This window comes from Halichoerus grypus, chromosome 9 (genome assembly GCF_964656455.1).
Source record: "Halichoerus grypus chromosome 9, mHalGry1.hap1.1, whole genome shotgun sequence".
In the NCBI taxonomy this organism is placed as follows: Eukaryota; Metazoa; Chordata; class Mammalia; order Carnivora; family Phocidae; genus Halichoerus; species Halichoerus grypus.
In genome coordinates this window covers 22618010-22636982 of record NC_135720.1, presented here as the reverse complement: position 1 = coordinate 22636982, position 18973 = coordinate 22618010, and the positions used below count along the sequence as shown (strand labels likewise).

Sequence of the window (18973 nt, the reverse complement as noted above, 5' to 3'; positions counted from 1 at the left end):
ATATATAATATAGAATATTGCATAACTATATGTATATAAAATTCCATGTCATATCCATAACTTATCAAAAGACATCCAGGAACTAACTCAGTTGTAAGGGCCATATTATTATCTGTGCCCTTCAACGATGCTTTAGCAATGTACCAGCAAATGCTTTATTTTTAAGAGTAGGCTCACTGAACATAGATGGACACTCTTAGCCTGCGAAAAGAGTTTGTTCCTTTGTAGGGGTATTTAGCTTACCATTAATGTAATATATGAGCCACAGTTCTAAACCAGCACACTGCTGTTTATTATTTTATATTATTTTATTTACTTAGCATTTTACTTATTGCTCTTATACCTATGAATTTTATGTGCTATTTTGGTAACTCCAAGCATAAATATATTTCCAGGCCCCTACTGCTCTTATTTATCAAAAAATGTTTTAAAGATCTCAAAAATTTTTAAAGCCAGATCATCAAGAATTCCTAAATCTGTAAACTAATTAATACATTTGTATATTAATGGAAGTCACCAGCTTCTGCATGGGTGCAAGTAATCTGTGTATGTGGATGGGTTTGTGTTTAGGTGTCAAGATTATTTAGATCTTGATATGTTTCTCCTCCTCTATTTATTGTCCTTTCTCTTTTTTCTCCATTTCAACAGGCAGTCAGGCTTTGGGCTCTCATCTTCAGGGCAGGTTTGTAGTTAGAAATCTGGCTCTGAAATAACTCCACCCTGGCTCTGGTTGACTGCAGTCCTGAGCTTCTGAAGGGATTCCAGCAAGGGGGAGGGGGGGAGGAGTGGTTGCTGGGGCAGGTAGGGGAGCGGGGAGGTAAGGGAGGGGGGAGGGTGCCTGAAGGAGAGGCACCTGGGCATGCAGGAGGGGCTCCTCCCACAAGTGCGCTCGGCATCTGCACTCAGATGACATGGTTTGGGACAACAGTCACTTCTACCGAAAACTGGAGGGGTTTCCCAGGATATTGTGCTCATTTTAAGATTCCGAGACATTTGCACATTCCTGAAGGGTGACAAGGAAATGCCAATAATGACCAAGAATAAATTATTTCCTGATGAAATTCTATGACAATGATTTGGAGCCAAATTTAATTTGATTTCTTTAAGGTTATAGAAACTAGGTCGTCATTGTTTTTATTGTTATTATTTTTTATTTGATTTTAAAAAGCCTAGAAATGTGACGTTTCTTCACCCAGTGTTTCACACAGCTATACCCGAGGCAAACCCCTATGCCCAGGGAAGATCTATCAGTTGTAATGACTGGCAGATTTGCAGTTTATAAAACCAAAGTTTATATTTTCTTATGTCCTAGGGAGTCTCTTGGTGAGGTTCTAAATAAAAGGCTTGACTGTGCAAAGGTGGATGGTATTTAAAGGACCTTATGTTTATCTCTTTTGAAATGCAAATGAATACTCCCTCCTTTATGTGGGCTTCAAAGGAGACATCTCTGTAATAGAGATACCTTTTTAATACAGAAGAAACAGATATGTTGAGAGTCTACACATTTATACTTCTGACAAAACAGTAAGACAATTTAGGATATTGGCTATGGAAGAAAATAGGTACACATTTCTCTACTGAAGATTATCTTATCTGATATTTATTTTTCTTGACAGATAGTGGCGCAGAATAATGGGCCTGCCAATTTAAAGTTAAAACATAGGAAATCATATGAGGTTAGTGAGGGGGCAAAAATCCATTAGATCTAAAGTACGTCTACAGCAAGCAGTGAACATACTTCTACAAAACTCAAACCACCTCTAAGTCACTGTTGTCTGTAATCTGAGAACACTGGGCTTATGCACATTTCCATGATTTTATAAAATGATGGTAATATAATCAAAGCAACCTTCTTGTATAAAATATTTTCATAGAAATCTACCCGTAAGAAACAGATATTTTTTTAGAGGTAGAATATCATTCTAAGGCAGGTCCTAGTTTTATGAGATTCACAGTTGTGGCCTGAGAGTAAGAAATTGTCTCTGTGCTGATAAATACACGGAACACAAGCTATCAAATTTCTATGCATAATTAATGCAACTGTGGATGGAGGGGCCCACCTGGGAGTCTGTGGGTCTCTACATTATTTATAATCTTGAAACTGACCATGGGCACATGTTTTCTTCTCAGCTGCTGCCTTGCTTTTCTAATGCCACTGCATGGATTGTCTCCCGGTGGTATTTCAATACTGGTGCAAAGATTATCTAGACCACACAACATTTCCAACGTGCAGTAATAGCAATAGCAATCCAGGCAATTCTTAGCCACTTCCTTCGGAAACAACTAGCCTGGCCCCAAGTTTACAGCTCTTACTTAAGTCATAAAAGGAGCCTTGCTGTCTCATGTACATCCTTTGATTACTTACATAAGGGAGAAAATACATTTCAAAAACAAAACCATCTTATTGTCAATGCAAGTTAGTTATAAAATGGTATTCAGAATCCAGGGTCGCCATAAAAAAAGGTATTTTTCCTCTAAAAAGATGAGAATTGTACCTTTCGTTTTGAAGGCAAAGTTACACAACTTGCACACGTAAGGCCGGACATCAGTGTGAGTGCGGATATGCTTTTTGAGCATGCTTGGCTTCTTACAGCGAATCCCACATTCTTCACAAATGTACTTTCCGCGTCCACGTCCTCTGACATATACATAATCTTCATTTGACTTATACCTGTTTAGAAAAAGGGAATGCAGTGTGTTTTCAAATACTTTAGTGTTTTATCTATCAAACCAGAAGCTGATCTTTTGAGGGGTAAATTTTTGAGTGGCAAAATTTTTATGAGGGTCTTTTACAAACAATTATTCAACTTTACTTCTATGAAGCCTATGAAATTAATGCAATAAATGCCTGAACGAACTACAGAATAGATTTGGCATTGAAAGCAAAATGTAATTTTTCTATATGGTCTTCAAAATGGAATTGGGTCCCTCTATTAAGTGTAGATATAGGGACTTGGGCTATAGATGTTCAAATGGGCTTCCAAGTAGGCTCAGAGAGTTACAGAGTTGTGCTTTACTATTTTTGGATTCTAGTACAGTCTCCACACAAGAAATATCCAAAAAGTTATACCAACATATTCAAATCAACATATATCATTCGTTAACATTACATCGTCTAAGATGTGCATGCAGAACACACACACATCTCTCTAAATTTGCTAAAATAAGTATAACTGATAATAGAATTCTTCATTGCAAGTTTTTACTCTATTTTTATAATCCTGGCATGAGAGTGTCTCCGAAATTTCTAGCTTACACAGGCTGAGCTGAGCTCACCAACTGTTGTCTACAGATTTGATCCGCTCTTCCCAAGGACCATGAATTTGCACTAAAGTGGAGTCCAAATTTCAAGTAGCTTCTGGTAAGTACTGTTACATAATAAAAACTAGAGATTCTATTTTTCAATCATATTTGCATTTGTTTCCAGGAGAATTTAATAAAGAGGCTTGAAAGGATGTCTGAGGTCATCTAGTTTAATCAAATCAGCTAACCAAGTCTTAGGTATTCACTGTGATGATTCATGAAAGAAACCTATCCAGTGCTCAACCATCACATTTTGTTTAGACTACAATGAAACAAGATCAATCATAGAGTACAGTAGCATTTTATTGAATAATTCAATGAATATCATTAACTTTTAAATCAAAGCTGGTCTAGAATTATGGGTCTAATGTCATTCTTGGAAAAATACTCCTTTTGAGGGGCTCTTTTTATAACTTCAAAATGTAAGCTGACATATAAAATGCCTTAATTCACTGTGGATTTACATTAAAGGCACTAGATTCACAGGTTTTTTTGTTTGTTTTGGTTTTTGGTTTTTTACATTCTAAGAGCATTGCACACTTCTCTATTTTGTCCTAGCTAATCTGTCATCAGGAATAAAAGTTCAACTTCATTCGTCCAAACCACTGAAGGATTTTTTTAAGAGAGAAAATCCATTCACATATTTAAATACTAACTCTGTTATGTTTGCTATTCAATCTTAACATTATTTACGTTTTGGTCAGTACCAAAAATTCCAGGTGGGAATTAAGTAGTATCAAAAATACTGAATAGTCAATTTTGTGTGTTTTTTCATCCTTTAAATCTTTCCCCTTTCACTAGGAATTTCCAACTTCAACTTGTTCTTTAAAACTTTCTTAAACTTCATGTTTTATTTCACATTGTCTTTTGTAACAAAAGAACTTCAAGTTGCAAAATATCTTTCACCTTTTAATTTCACTCTTCCCTGCCTCTAAATAGATAAAATTACCTAAGAAATATAGAATAAAACAAATAATTTTCTAGAAAGCTAGTTTTCATCACAAAAGAACACCTTAAGCTTAGTGTAGCCCATCATCACAGTTGATGGGAAATGCATTTTATCTTCAAGTAACATAATTTTATTTTTAATGTCTTACCTGATTAACTTGCAAATAGTAAAATTCAGTTAAAATAAAGCTGCATATTAGAAAAATCTGTGCAAATAAAATATTTACCCTTCAACAGGTCTGCAGACCCATGAATCTACTTAATACAAGGATTAATGGATTTTGAAAAAAAATAAAAGGTAAGTTTAATTAAATTACTAAACCTACACGTATTGCATGGAGCACTGGGTATTACACGCAAACAATGAATCATGGAACACTACATTAAAAACTAATGATGTAATGTATGGTGACTAACATAATAAAATAAAATTAATTTAAAAAAATTACTAAACCTAGGAATTGCATAATATAAAGAACACATCCACTTAAAAATTTGGTCAGTAATACTTCTTTTTTAAAGTTATCCCTTTGCAATCTCCAAAATAAGAGGTGGTAGCACACTGCTTGGAATGAACACCTGGTCACCCCCAGGCAAAAGTCGGGTCACAGATTAAGAAATGATTGGGATGTAGCCCATACCACAGGGCAATGAAAGGAGGGAGATATGATATATGGGCACAGTCCTTGTGGATCATCAAAACACAGCAATAAAATATTCACATACGCTTTTTCACTCGTGTCCTTCGTTAGTGGAGATGGGCTCCCCAAAGCACATGTAATGGGAAGGTCTCTGCTAATCTAGTACAAGTGCACTGCTATGAAGACTGCTGAATATAAGAGTGTTGATTCAGTCACAGGGACCTCTCAGTCTCTGAGGAAAGATAAAATCTGTATTTCTCTCGTTTGTGTTAAAAGATGAAGGATGTCAAAAAAATATCAAGACATGCTTTAAGACTCCATGCAACTGTGGTTTCAGTGGTGAAAATACTAGACATCCAGAGGGGCCAACACTAAGAGGAAAACAACTTTAATAATTCATCGCCAAACTCGTGAATCTACATTAGAAATAGATATTTCATATCAGTAAACATTCAACATTTTATAATCAAATAGATAACATTATTCTGTCTTCCAAATGTAACTGGAATAAATTCATGTTCATGGAAACATGTAAATTATAGATCTATTGTAGAAATAAGGCTAGTCACAACATAATCCCCCAAATGTGGTTAATATGCTTTAATATTTTTAAATTTTAATAGCATAAGTTGGAGCTTTTTCTCTCATGTGACTGACTGGATTGAAAATATATTTCTATTGAAATCTAAAACTGGATGTTACACATATGTATAATTTTTCTTTACTCTACAGATATCAAAGTCATTGGACTTTACCACTTGTGTTTCTACAACTCAGGATTCAACATTTAAAAAGAAATTTCCAAAGACAGAGAGACTGCCACAAACTGGAAGAGACAAAGAAAACATGACAACTAAATGCAGTGTGGTACCCTGGCTTGGATCCTGGGACAGAAACAGGACACTGATGGAACTCATGAATTCCCGACAAAGTCTGGAGTTTAGGTAATAATAAAAGCAATAAAATGAACCATCAAATTAACTAGTTCCTAGGATTATACATGAGTGTACATGATTGTATTTTTGTAAACACAGAATAAAATATGTCCATTAATATTACATACCAAAAAAAAATGCCCATAAAAATAATATTAAAGAATGAACAAGCTTAAATGACATCAAGAGTCTATCAATTTAGTTGATTTCATAGTGCATGAGAGGTGTGAAAATTTAAAGCAGAAGCTCAAACCTTATGTAACAGGGACATTTTCATTGAAAGTAAGCCATTAAAAGCAAGGACATGAACTCATTTTCTATTACCAGCCAGACTTCAGAAATGTGAATAGAGAAGGAATTCACCTTATACTTCCAACCAGAGTAGATACTATTTTTTCCATGTGTACATTGTGACCATTTGCTCTGACTTAGAACCGAATGTTTCACACATGCACGTATGTTTCCTTACCCTCCTTCAAAGATTTTAATTCGGATTGGCTCCGTTTGTTTGGATCCAATATCTTTATCTCCATGAATATCTCCTTTCCCCCTTTCCTTTAAGATATTTCCAACTAGTTTTCTTTCTAGTTTGCTGCCAAATAAAAAGGATGCATCAGGTTTCATCTGTAGGACAAAAGAGAGAATCATTTCATATGGTTTCTCTAAGGCATAGGAGAAACCCACACACTCCACTCTTCTCTGATCTCTGAAAATTAGTCTAAATTCCATTCTAAAAGGTCATAGCCCGTTCACATAAAATAAGGGATGCTAAGGATAAAATCAGAGAAGAATGACAGCTTTTATGGAATTATCCAACATTTTGTTAAAAAATAATCCTGCCCTGTTGTCACTTACTCTGTGCAACACTAATAAAAACAGAAAACATGTTCTATATTCTGAAGTAGCAATGAAAACAATTATCAATTAAGGACACATTTTCAAAAATTGTTGAAGGGAAATGGTAACTGGATTAAGTAAAATAGATTTTTAAACCCTCTATTTGTTTCATTAATAATTTAGCAAAAATTCCAAAGTGCCCCATTAGTATTTTTGTAATTTTACGTGCGAAATATTGTTCATGTAGGAACAAATCAGATAACCACCCGGAAAAATGAGTTTTGGGAGAGAAATAGAGAAAATAGATTTTGGTATAAAGTATTGTCAATGGGAACACGCCCTCTGGAGTTTGCGAAGTTCAGTTCTGACACCTGCACACCTCCTTCCGGATCTTTCCGTTCCGGAACATTCCCATATTGACAATGTTCTACATCCTGTATCCAAATTTCACAATCCCCTGAATTCCTCATGTCAAGAGAAAACTGGATCTGCTAGGCATTAACACAGGCCAGAAAGAAGAACCCAAAGGAATTGGTCTCAGTGGCAGAATTCCATGGCACCTGGATGAAGGAGAGACTTCCCCAGGACCCAGTGCATGGTCAGCAGCTTCTTCTCTTACTAGGGAAGGGAAATCAGTGTCACGGAGGGTTCCCCCCAACTCTGACCTTCATTTCACTTGTACGTTTCAGACCTTATGTCCTTCCCTATGTATTCTGCTCAGCAAGCAAATCCACACTACAGTGCTTTTAGAAATGGTATCCATTACCTGAGCAAACTGCTTCCAAGCACTTGATGATGTAAGCTTGCCAGTTCCAGGTCTGTGCATAGCAGCCAGAGTATAAATCTCTGCAGTGATTTTTTGCTTGGACCTCAAAAGAGCCAGAGTGGTCTTGGTGTTCAATCCTGATGGGTTTGGGTTACAGGAACTAATGCACCATGAAGCATAAACCGAGGATTTGAAGGTGGCCTGTTGCACGTAATTGGGTTTTGTATAATTCAAGAAGCACCAACTCACAGTAGTTGTCGTCCGCAGACTAGGGAACTGAAGAATCTGCTGGAAATCGGCCACATCCGTGAAAAGAAGAGTTGAGTTTGCCATTTTCCTGCTTGGGCCAGAGGCCATGTGCACCAGCATGCCAACAGGCAGCTTCTGGCCCCTTCCTTGCTCTTCAAGCTGACTGTCTCCTGGAGGCAACGAGGAGCTCTGTGGGCTCATGCTCATATCAGATGCTGTCTCATCAATATCAAGTTCATCTGAAGACTCTCTGCTTTCAGAAGGCCCACTGGACTTCTGGCCTAGAGAGGGTGCCCTGGAGTTGGGCAGGAATGGCTCCCTCAAGGGCATGCTGGCAGATGGATGGTCTTGAGATGAGGAAGGGGACAGCGAGGAGAAGGAAGATGACCCCGACTGCAAGCCATCCTTTGGCTCAGAAGCACAACCTTGTCGAACCAGTTGGGGTTTCTGTGGGCGTGTCATATCCTTCTTGATGTCTGAGCTGGTTAGCTCCACAGCACTGAGTTCCTCGACGATCTGTCCATACATCTTTTCTTCTTTGACCCTTTTCTGCTGCTTTGTTTCCATGAAGAGTTCTAAGCTGCTGGCTGGAGAAAGCATACGCTTGCTACCTCCCAGGGTGGCCACGCTGTCAGAGGTGGAAGGTAAACATAAGGGGATTGAGGATTCCAAGCCGAGGGGCAAGGTCTGAGGTACTTTCCAGATGGGGTATTTTTCTAAGCCTGCATGCTGCCCCAACACCTGGGCAATGTTGAATCCTATCCCTTGCATGGCCGCATTGGTCACCAGTGTTCTTTGGGTAGTATTCTCGTCGACTTTGCATATGACAATTGCAGGACTGTTCTGCCCAAGTATCTGAGAAATGCTTGTGTACATGACACTCCCGTAGGATGGGACGTGGGTCTGGATCCTAACAGGAACCACTGTTCCTGGTAAGGACTGTAAAGGCCCAGCATTTGCTGATGCAAAATCTTCTTGCAGAACCTGCTCGGAGGGAGTATCAGGTGACTTGGTGCTCTGGTCTGATGGAAACTTTGGAAGAATGTTCTTTGAGTGTAGCCCTGATGTTCCTGAATAACATGGGTAAGTCTGCTCTTTTGTGTGCACATAATCAGCAGATTTCTTTCCAGTGTGCTCTGCAACATGCTCTAAGGGATAGCTAGGATGGATTTCTGCCTGGAAAGAAGGCTTGCCATAGCTCTTTTGAGGGTGCTGCACAAGGGGATGTGGGAAATGGGCCTGCCACCAGGGAGGCTGCTGAGCTGGTAAATGAACCATACAGACGGTAGGATATTGAAACTGAAACAAGGCATTCTGGATTGGAGAAAATGGAATAGTCTCTTGATGTGGAAATAAGTGCGGCTGCTCAGACAAGTGCTTGCTTGCAATGTAGGATGTTGGTTGTATCAAGGGATTTCTCAGAGATTCCTGACTGTCCATGTGCATCATCTGTTGTTGGGCCAAGTGGAGTGGCCCGGAGCTCAGCTGGCCACAAGGCCCCACAACCTGCTTCCCGGGGTCCTCCGCCTGGAGAGGAGGCAGCACAGAGGTGGGGACGTGGTGCCACGCGGCCCTGAGGCCAGCGTGCAGGTGCTCCATCTGCTCCTGCTTCACACTCAGATCTGCCCCAGCCTCACCCTGGGCAATCTCCGGAGAACCGCTGAAGGACGCCTGCCGCACCAGAAAGCATTTCTTCCTCTCCCGCGAGGGAGATAATGTGGCGGCCGATGCCCCTGCCATCGGAGCATGGGACAGATTCCCGTAATCAAAGGATTTGCTCCGGATTTCTGGAACCTCAGTTGGGTGAGGACAAGGCATCTGCTCGGACGAGCAGCGCCGCATCTCCTTTTGGTGGTGGTGACCCGGGACAGACAATGAGTAGGAACCGGCAGGGACAGTCAAAAACTCTGAATGCTTCCCAAACTCATCTTGCTTAGGAGGTGCGGCAAGCTTAATGGTTTCTTCTCTTTCGAAAGACATTGAAAAACTGGAGCTATGGGACAAGTTGCTTTCCTGACTGGGGCTGCGGGAGAGGCCAGTTCCTGTGGATTCGAAGCTGGATTCCCCTGAAGAGTGCTCCATATCTGCAAGGCGCAAACGCTTCTTTTTGGGTGGCAACTTCTCAGCTGGGAGCTGGGAAAGGGTCTCGCTTCTCTGGGGCCACTGAAATTCCTCCACAGGCTTTTCCAGCTCTTTACTCTGGGTGTCTTTCTCCTTCTCTGGTTTATCAGGCTCCTCGGTCACTCGAATCTCAGGAACCTGAATGTTGTGCTGGCGGACCAGCCTGGGCTGTGCGTGGTAGGACTGCTGCTGAGCCTGCTGGGAAGGGGAGGGCTTCCCCCCATTTTCGGCACTGTCTGCCGGTGGAGCCCACTCTGGACTCACCGGGGCTTCAGAAATCTCACTGTCACAGGTCTCGGAAGGCGAAGAGGCTTTATCCTGTGCGCTAGCCACCAGTTCAGCGGACTCAGACCTTTCGAATGAATTGGGTCGGCTCAGCGAGTTTGTGTGCTGAATAACAGAAATCACATTTCCAGGAGGCTTCCTGCCCCCTAGATCTGACATCTTGTCTGAATCAGTGGCCAAGGGTGATTCCTCGGACCCAAGAGATGGGCTTCCAGATTGGAGTTGGGGTCGACAGGGGTCAAAGCGCTCAGAGTGACCATGAGAAGGGTTCTCGTGTCCAGACATGGCAAATCCACCTCTTACTCCTTCCTGCATCTGCAACTTGGGGTCATAATCTGAGGTCATTATGCCCATGGGAGTGCTCACAATGCTGCTACAAATCATGGGGGTGTCTTCCTCATCTCCTACACTCTTCTCTTTCCGGCGTTTTCTATTTTCACATGTAGTTCCAAACATGGTTGGCACTCCCTGCAATGGCACCGAGGGATCCATAAAATATTCACCTCCATGTTTTAAAGAGCTTAAGCAGGAAATGTCCCTGTAGCCTTGCTTTGATGTCTCAGAGTCTTCCCACTTCTTGTAGGGTTTCCGGCAGACATCATAGTCATACCCCATCCGGTCCCCAGAAATCAATTTCTTTTCCTTCAAGGATAAGCCTGTGATACTCTTTGACGTTCTGCCATGGTGTTCTGCCTCCATGTGCCCCTCTTGTACCGAAGGCAGCTCAAATGCAGCCTGTCTTCTTAACATGCGCTGAGGGGGTATTCCTACAGTCCCTGGATAGAACACATCATCGGAACCAGTCATCCTTTCATCAAATGAGTGACTTCCTCTCAAAGAGGGAGGAATACTTAGATTAGTTGCCGAAGAAGTTGGCATCGAGTTGCTTCTAATGAGGGGTGAAGAGTCCACAGGAGCTTCTAAGAGAATTGGGTTGCTGCCTTGGAAATTCACAGGGAACAGCTTTCCTTCATTCCTGATAGATGATGGGATAGTCTGGGACTGTCTAGATTCACTGTTGAATTTCGTGGATTTCGGCATGCTTGTTTGACTGGGGTCGATTTCTCCCTTGCTTGGGATCAGCTGTGAAACAGGATCTTCAAACATCTTGACATCTAACCTGGTGTTTACGTGAGGTAATGATTCCATCATGCCCTTCCTCCCCATTGTGGCACGCTCCTGGCTTGCCGTTGTAACACTGAGTGTATTTCTAGGACTAAGCCGGCAGTATTTTCCAAAGATGATTTCTTCATAAGACTTTGCATTTGTGTTTGGAGGGCTTATCTGCTGCTCTGCACTTTCTGAGCGAGAAAAGTAACCGGAGTCAGTGCTTCCTTTACTGTGTGGGCTCAGAAGGTTTAGAGATGGCTCAGAATCTTGTCCTTTTTTCTCTGACAGTCTTAGTGCAAGTTTCTGTTTCACTGTGTGAGAATCATCAGGCTTAGTATTTAGAGAAAGATTTGGTAGCATATCAGAGCCTATATACTGAGAGCTTTCATTAGGTAAAGGAATCCCACTTTTGGGGATAATCAAAATCGGCACTTTCATTGGACCTCCCAGTGATTCTTCCAGTGACCCATGATAGCCACCTCTGCTGGCAAGATCCAACGGGATTGGTGGGCCAGGACTCATTTTCTCAGAAGCCTCAACAAACAAAGAGCTCTCCTCATCCGTGTCTGTACTCTGCTCACCGTCTGAATGTATTTCTGCTTCTACATCAATAAAACCAGCCTCTAGGTCCAATTTAGATACAGCTGACTCTGTGAAAGGGACTAATCCTGCCTTAATTGCATGGGCATGTGACTTCCTGTGCTTGTACAAATTGCTCTTTGTCTTGAACGAGAAACCACAAGGTATACATGGATATGGCCGCTCACCAGTATGGGACCTGATGTGTTTTTTCAGTACGCTTGGTTTGGCACATGCCCTGCTGCAGTAGGGGCAAATGTATTTGCCGGGCTTTTTGGGTTTGTGCTCTTTCTTGTGAGCATCCTCCGACTGTTCGATACTTTTCTGAGAGTATTGGCTATAAGCAGGGTTCAGACTTGAAATCTTTTTTCTAGGGTAACCACCACTGTGGCCATGTATAGGAAAAGAAAATAAGTCCTCGGAGGCAACAGATGGCAAAGGGCCAGGGAAAAGCCACGGAGGGCCTTCGAGGCTCTGATGTGGCTTGTTGCTGTGCATGACCCCCTGTGGCAATGAGTGCTGAGGGAAAGAGAGTGAATGTTGGCATGAGTAAGGACTGGGATGGTGCGGTGGGTATTGCTTCTCTGTGACTTGCTGTGCCACGTCGCTAGGTGAGGCCAGTTTCCCAGAACCAAAAAGTCGTGCTGATGCTGTGTCTCCAATTTGCTCAGGATCTATTTGTGGTTGCCGCTGTCCTTCTTGGCTGCCAAAAGTGCTCATCTTAATAACAGCTGATTGTTCCTGTCTCCATCTACCTGATGCCTTATCAGTTTCTCCAGACCTTGAGGTAGCTTTTTGTCCAAGAGCTGTGTCCCCGGTGTCCATTTTGTTACAAGGTCTTAAGTGCTAGTTCACTTGAAAGCCGTGCAGACTCATGGAGTGTCTTCAAAGCTGTGCTTTTCAGAGCTTGTTTACTTCCATGTTCCAGGGTGTCTGCAAACTTGCTGATTGCTCCTTCTCTTTGGAACCTTCCACACCCACCCCGTAGTCTTACGGGCATTCGATGGTAATGTCCTTGGACCAGGGTTATAACACAGTTCTCTCCATTGTAGAAATGTCCATCCAAAAGCTAAGTGCAAATCTATAAAGATTTCTTATGGCATTTGAATATTTTCAACTAGCATGAAATTGTGATGAATAGTCTGGGAGAAATTTTGCCCATCAACTAGAGTAAAGTTCAGTTGCCAGTTTCACTAAGATAAAATGATCTGAAAGAAAAAGAAACAAAGAGATCGTCATAATAGTTATCGAGTTAAAAACCAAAACCAATCCTAAATAGCCAGCCTGACATTGGATAAATTGAAAATGATTTTTACTCTAAGAATATTTTTTTAAAAAAGATTTATTTATTTACTTTAGAGAGAGTATGGGGGGGGCAGATGGAAAGGGAGAGAGAATCTCAAGCAGACTCCATGTTGAGCGCAGAGCCTGACGTGGGACTTGATCTAATGACCCTGAGATTGCAACCTGAGAGAAAACCATGAGTCGGAGGCTCAGCTGACTTTGCCACCCAGGCGCCCTTCCAAGGAATACTTTTTATAGCTGTTACATTAGTTCCACAATTAAAGGATATTAATTTCAAACATGGCATTAAGTCATAAGCGTACATTTCTTCAGTGCTTTAATTTTGGTCATCCTTTTAAATACTCCTTAATTTTGGTTAGAAAAGTATTTAAAAGAAAGCTTTTGATAGATATTATTTATAAAATCATAAGATTTTTAAAAGCCTTCACTAAATAAACATGGAGCTATTTCTAACCAAGTTGTATGACTTGCATGCTTAAGTGTACTACATATTTCTCTATATGGACATGTTTTATAGATTAATATATGTACAAATATATTTTATATGTAAAATAAAATAAATATATGTAAAATATATTACTTAAAATATATTTTACATATACCTATATTTATATTAACACACAATACAGATATATTTTATAGATTAAAACCGGTGATTAGAAGAGCTAGACTAAGGCTGTAAGAATTAAGATTGTCCCAGAACTTTGGAAAAGGCAGGAAAGTACATCCAAATAAACGATTATAAAACCTTCATAATATGAACAACAAAACATATTTTGGGGACAGTTTAAAAATGTAATGATTACCTGAATGGTTTAGCATTCTCATGGACATGATTGTCTTGACGCTTCCTGGGTAGAAAATAAACACAGTTAGGAAAAATTGTTCCATGAAACCAACACTGCTGTATATAAAGGTCAGTTTAACGTTCATGTACATAATAGGGTTAACAATGTAATGTGCCCTAAAGAAAAAAAGATTAACCAGGACTGTTCTGAATACACTACACTAAAGCAGTAAGCTTTATATTGACACTGTGTCCAAAAATAACTGAGAGAGAAAAAATTATTAAAAATTTAAAGTAGTATTTTCTAATATATAAGATTATTATATCAAAACATCTTAGTTTTTTGACACAATTAGCCTGGTTCCAATTCCTTAAATATTTTTTTAAATGTTTTATTTATTTATTTATTTATTTGAGAGACAGAGAGCAAGGGTGGGGGGAGAGGCAGAGGGAGAGGGACAAGCAGACTCCCCACTGAGCAGGGAGCCCCATAAGGGGCTCGATCCCAGGATTTTGAGATCATGACCTGAGCCGAAGTCAGACACTTAACTGACTGAGCCACCGAGGCGCCCCTAATTCCTTAAATATTAAAAAGTGGAGAATAGTGCGGTTTTTTTATTGAACCTATAGGCTTGCACATTTAAATTTACATCACAACAAATCAAGGAGTTCTGCAAATGGCTGTGAATGGCTCGGGGAAAATTGACAACTTAGAAACAGTTAGATTTTAAGTGTATACTCATCTTCCATAAGTGAATGGCCAGAGGATTCTAAGAACTTCAGTGCTCAACTCTATCAATTATGATGAAAATTGAGATGTTTCCCTGATAGGCAATGTGGCAGTGCTTATCAAAGTAAGAAAGCACATATCCTTTGACCCAGAAATTCCATTTCTGGAAATTTATTCTTACAAATGTACCTGCACAAGTGCACAAAGATATGCATACAAGGACAGCTTAAATAAAATATGGCTCCGTCATAAACTCAGCCATTTAAAAAAATAAAGTACAGCAATAAGTACCCATATAGGAACTCATCCAGAAGATAGTAACATTGAATGTTAAAAAAAAAAAAAAAACAACTCCTTGCACCTTAGGATGCATTTGATAATCCTATTTGTGTATAAGAGAAACGTGATAAACAGAAAACTTCTACAGGGATGCCAAACAGCTTTTAACTCTAGTTAAATTGCAGAAGTAGAATCAGGGAGTCAGAAAAAGGGGCAGGAAAGAAATTTCTACTTTTTACTTTATGATTTTTGGTAATTTTTCTTTTTGTTTATTTTTCTTTTGTTTTGTTTCCTTTTTTTTTTTTTTTTTAGGGAGAGAGAGAGAGCACAAGTGGGGGGTGGGTAGCGGAGGGAGGGGCAGAGGGAAAGAATCTCAAGCAGGCTCCCTGCTGAGTGGAGCCCAACTCTGGGCTGGATCTCACAACCCCGAGATCATGACCTGAGCCGGAGAAACAATGAGTCTTTGGGTGAGAAATCAGTAGCCCCCAGATATTTGTAGCAAGACATCTGTAATCAAAATCCTTCTGCTAAGAGCCAGAGATTTGTAAAGCGGTAGCTGGAAAAACTAAACAACAAGCATATCAACTTTGGTTTGCTGGAAAGTTTTACTATAGGACTGAATTTTTCCCCCACAGTGATCTTCCTCTGCATCCCTTTATAGGTAATAAGACAAAAACTGAAAGAAGTAATGGCCTTATAATACTGCAATGCAAATTTACTTCAGTCCGTTAGAGCAACTATGCTAACAAGAATATGCAATGTCAAACCCAAATTGACTGAATTTTTTCTCTAATGAACTAAATATTTAAGGTTTATGTAGATACAACCACTGTTAGACTTTTAATGGTGAATAGCCCCCTCTAAGATGGAAGTACAGTGTATTTTCAATTCGACAGGAACATTTGTGAGCCTTTCCTCAACTAGCAGTCAGAGCTTGAACTGAATAATTTCTAAGTTACTTTTCACATGTAATATTTTACATGATATTGACCTGTGTATGCAGATCCATCGCTAGTAATAACAATGATAATGTTTGTTGTTTATTGTGCATTTACCATATGCCAGATACTGGTACAGAGCTTCATATGCGTTATCTTATTGGCTCTTCATGATGACCCTATAAGTGTTATTACACCTATTTGACAGTGGAGGATGATCCTTAGGGAGGGTGACTGTCAGAACCAAAATCAAACCCAGGTTTGGCTCACATCCAAGCCTACAAGGTCTCACCTCTCCCCATCCACCTCTGCTAGTAAGTTTTACCATAACTTAAAATAATACATCTTCAATAATACTTTCTCCTAAATATTGTCCCTTGGACGTCAGTATTTCCAGTGCTTAAATTTTTCATGGTCCTGGGAGAATATATGAGTTTTGCATGGTTGTACTATAGAAAGTGGCCTCAAAATGCCACTTCCTAGAAATCACACAAATCCATAATTTAAATAATGTTCAAAATCTGTATATTATATAAATATAAGGTATTTATACATTGTAAAAAATATCAAGTATTTAAGAACAGTATTATGAGGACAGCGTCTTGTGAGAACATGACAAATTATCATGACAAACAACTGTTTTATTTTGTTCTTTGAAAAGCATTTCTTTCTAAGGAAAGGAAGAAGCAGCTCACAAGTGAAAATTAGGCGTATGGTCACTTCCCATTCATTGGTTTACCCAGATATATAATTTTGCTTACAATACTGACTTCAAATTAAACAATTACATAAAATTTTATGAAAAACAGGATTGGAATAATATATTTAGTAATTAAATAGAATATAATGTTTTCATTTAGCAATGAGGTAATATCTTTATAAATCAGACAGATTTAATTTCTGTGGTATACAGTAGTAAATTAAAACCATTATACCCTAAACAATACATATAGAATTTTTATTCATTAAGAACATATTGTAAAAAAGAGATGCACAAATTAAATTCACACAAAGGCAATACTATTTTGCTATTAAAGAATGAACCAGAAGATGAAGAAAAGTGGGACATACAGAAGATTCGAAAGCCGATATTTCATGGTCAGAACAAAAATTACCTAGAACGTTTACTTAATTGTGGGATTTAAATTTTAGGAAAAGAGCCTAATCAGAAAAAGTCAATTCTACTATTTTATTTAAAAAATCAATTTTGCTGATATTCACTACGGCCATCCTATATTCCAACAGCATTTATTATCCAGAAAATTTTAAAATTCAAAACTTTGATCCCAGTCAAAAAATACATTGACTCAATTATGCAAATAGCTTCTGTCAGGGAAACCTCTTCCTTTTAAATTTCTAAAGACAAGCCTGCCTAAGATGTCCTACCACTTTATCATGAAACTGGATGATCACTTGAAACATGCTCCCTATTCCAGGTCATACAGGAGTTCATACATTCTGTCTGTCTGAGCTAGAGGTCTCAGCGGGACTGGGGATCCCTCTGGTCTACCCTCCTCTGAATCTCAATGTCTAACTTTTCACTTCAGTGAAAAGCTTAAGAATATCAAGAGGGAATTGGAAACCATCCCTATTTCACATGCACCTTTTACATTAGATTTTAAACATAGTTGAGAATATAGTATTTCTCTTCAACACCAGCCTCGGAGAGGCTTCAAATAACTGCTATCCATAAAATCACTTTCCTTCTTGCAGTTTCTGAGGTATATGGAGACAAATAGAAGGGAAAAAACATGAGTGATGGGTCCTTAGAGGAATATACTGATCATATTCTTAAACCATTAAAAATGTGGACTCTTTTCATTAATCTCTTGTGTACAGTTGTTTTATCTTGGAAATGGGAAAAAATCTGCCATGTAAATTGTGTGTAGCGTAGATCTATTACTGGGCATAGCGTGTTTGTCTTTTTAAAACTAAACAGGATTTGGGAGTGTTCTAAAGTCTCTTTGCTGCTCTCCTCAACTTCCAATAAGGGAAAGAATTCACTTTTAAAATCTCAAGGCTTTCAAAGTTGAATCCAAGATGTGATGATGACATTCGTCTTTTCTTGTTAGGTGATACTTTTACTGAGCAATCTAACTACCAACAATGGTAAATTCCTGAGCTTGTGTTTTATTGTTTAAATGTACGAAAATGCTTATTAATAGGGAAATAGTTTCTTTGGACCTCATAATATTATTACAACCCATCAAATGTACCCTTCTATATACCTGCAGCTTTAGTTGCATTTTCTCAATAGAGATCTACTTGGCGCTATAAAACCCACAGAAATGTGGTTAATTATAGCTATATTACTTCTCTATCGTGGAGATACATCTCATTTTTCATATTCCAAATAAATGTATGTTAAAAGTTAAAAGTAAATTTTCAGTTTTCCCAATCAATTGATATGTTTAAAAAATGTAATATTAGAGCAATCCTCATATAAAAAAACCCAAAAAACCAGCCAGTTATTTCATTCTGTGAGATTTCTTTTTATGGTAACCAAACCCACGCAGAGTCATTTTTGGCACCCATTGCCACCAAAGGAGAGATATTCCAAACACAATTTCGCATTCACATTTAAAATTTTCCCAATGTCTTTGAGTGCTACGAAAGGAGTGAGATATTTCGTTGGAGGATACGACTCTGGGGTTTCCTGTGGTTGGTGCCCCAGCCAGTAGGAGCCCTTTAGGCAGTAAAGACAGGCACTGCTTGGCAGCTTAAGCACATTTTTCAGAGGGGGACAGTGTTGAAAAAGATATTATCCTCTGCGTGGCTATTACATGGAAGAGTTGCCATTTTTCTAAAAGTGTGCCCTCTCCCTTGGCCACTTTTCACAGTCCCACTCGAATAAATTTGGCACCCAGCTAAATAATTTCCTCAGACAGGCCTTGAAAGGAAAGGCACCGAAACAGCCTCTCATATAGACCTCAACAGAGGTCTCTTCAGGATAACAGCTGGGTGGGATTGGCAGGAAGGCAGGCTTGCTATGCAGATGAATAAAGGCTTACAGTATCCAGGGTTGTCAATCTGGGATCTTTTGCTTAGAAAAACACTATTTTAGAAAAAAGCTTTACCTCAGGAAATTAATCATTACTTGAGTGGTGGCAAAAGTCAAGTGCGCATCAAATAATAACATCCTAAATAATAATGGTATAAA

General features: G+C 39.4%; 1 protein-coding gene across 7 annotated transcripts in view; it reads right to left on the bottom strand.

Moving 5' to 3' along the window:
- The window catches only part of HIVEP2 (HIVEP zinc finger 2), a 196998-nt gene that overhangs the window by 10925 nt on the left and 167100 nt on the right, over positions 1-18973 (bottom strand). For all 7 annotated transcript variants that reach the window (XM_078054646.1, XM_078054649.1, XM_036106673.2 and 4 more), the window contains 4 exons: positions 13886-13930; positions 7431-12982; positions 6297-6451; positions 2496-2671 (listed from right to left, as the gene is read on the bottom strand). In XM_078054646.1, the coding sequence (XP_077910772.1) occupies positions 2496-2671; positions 6297-6451; positions 7431-12599 (5500 nt within the window). In that variant the 5' untranslated portion in view covers positions 12600-12982; positions 13886-13930. The remainder of the gene's footprint in view (positions 1-2495; positions 2672-6296; positions 6452-7430; positions 12983-13885; positions 13931-18973) is intronic.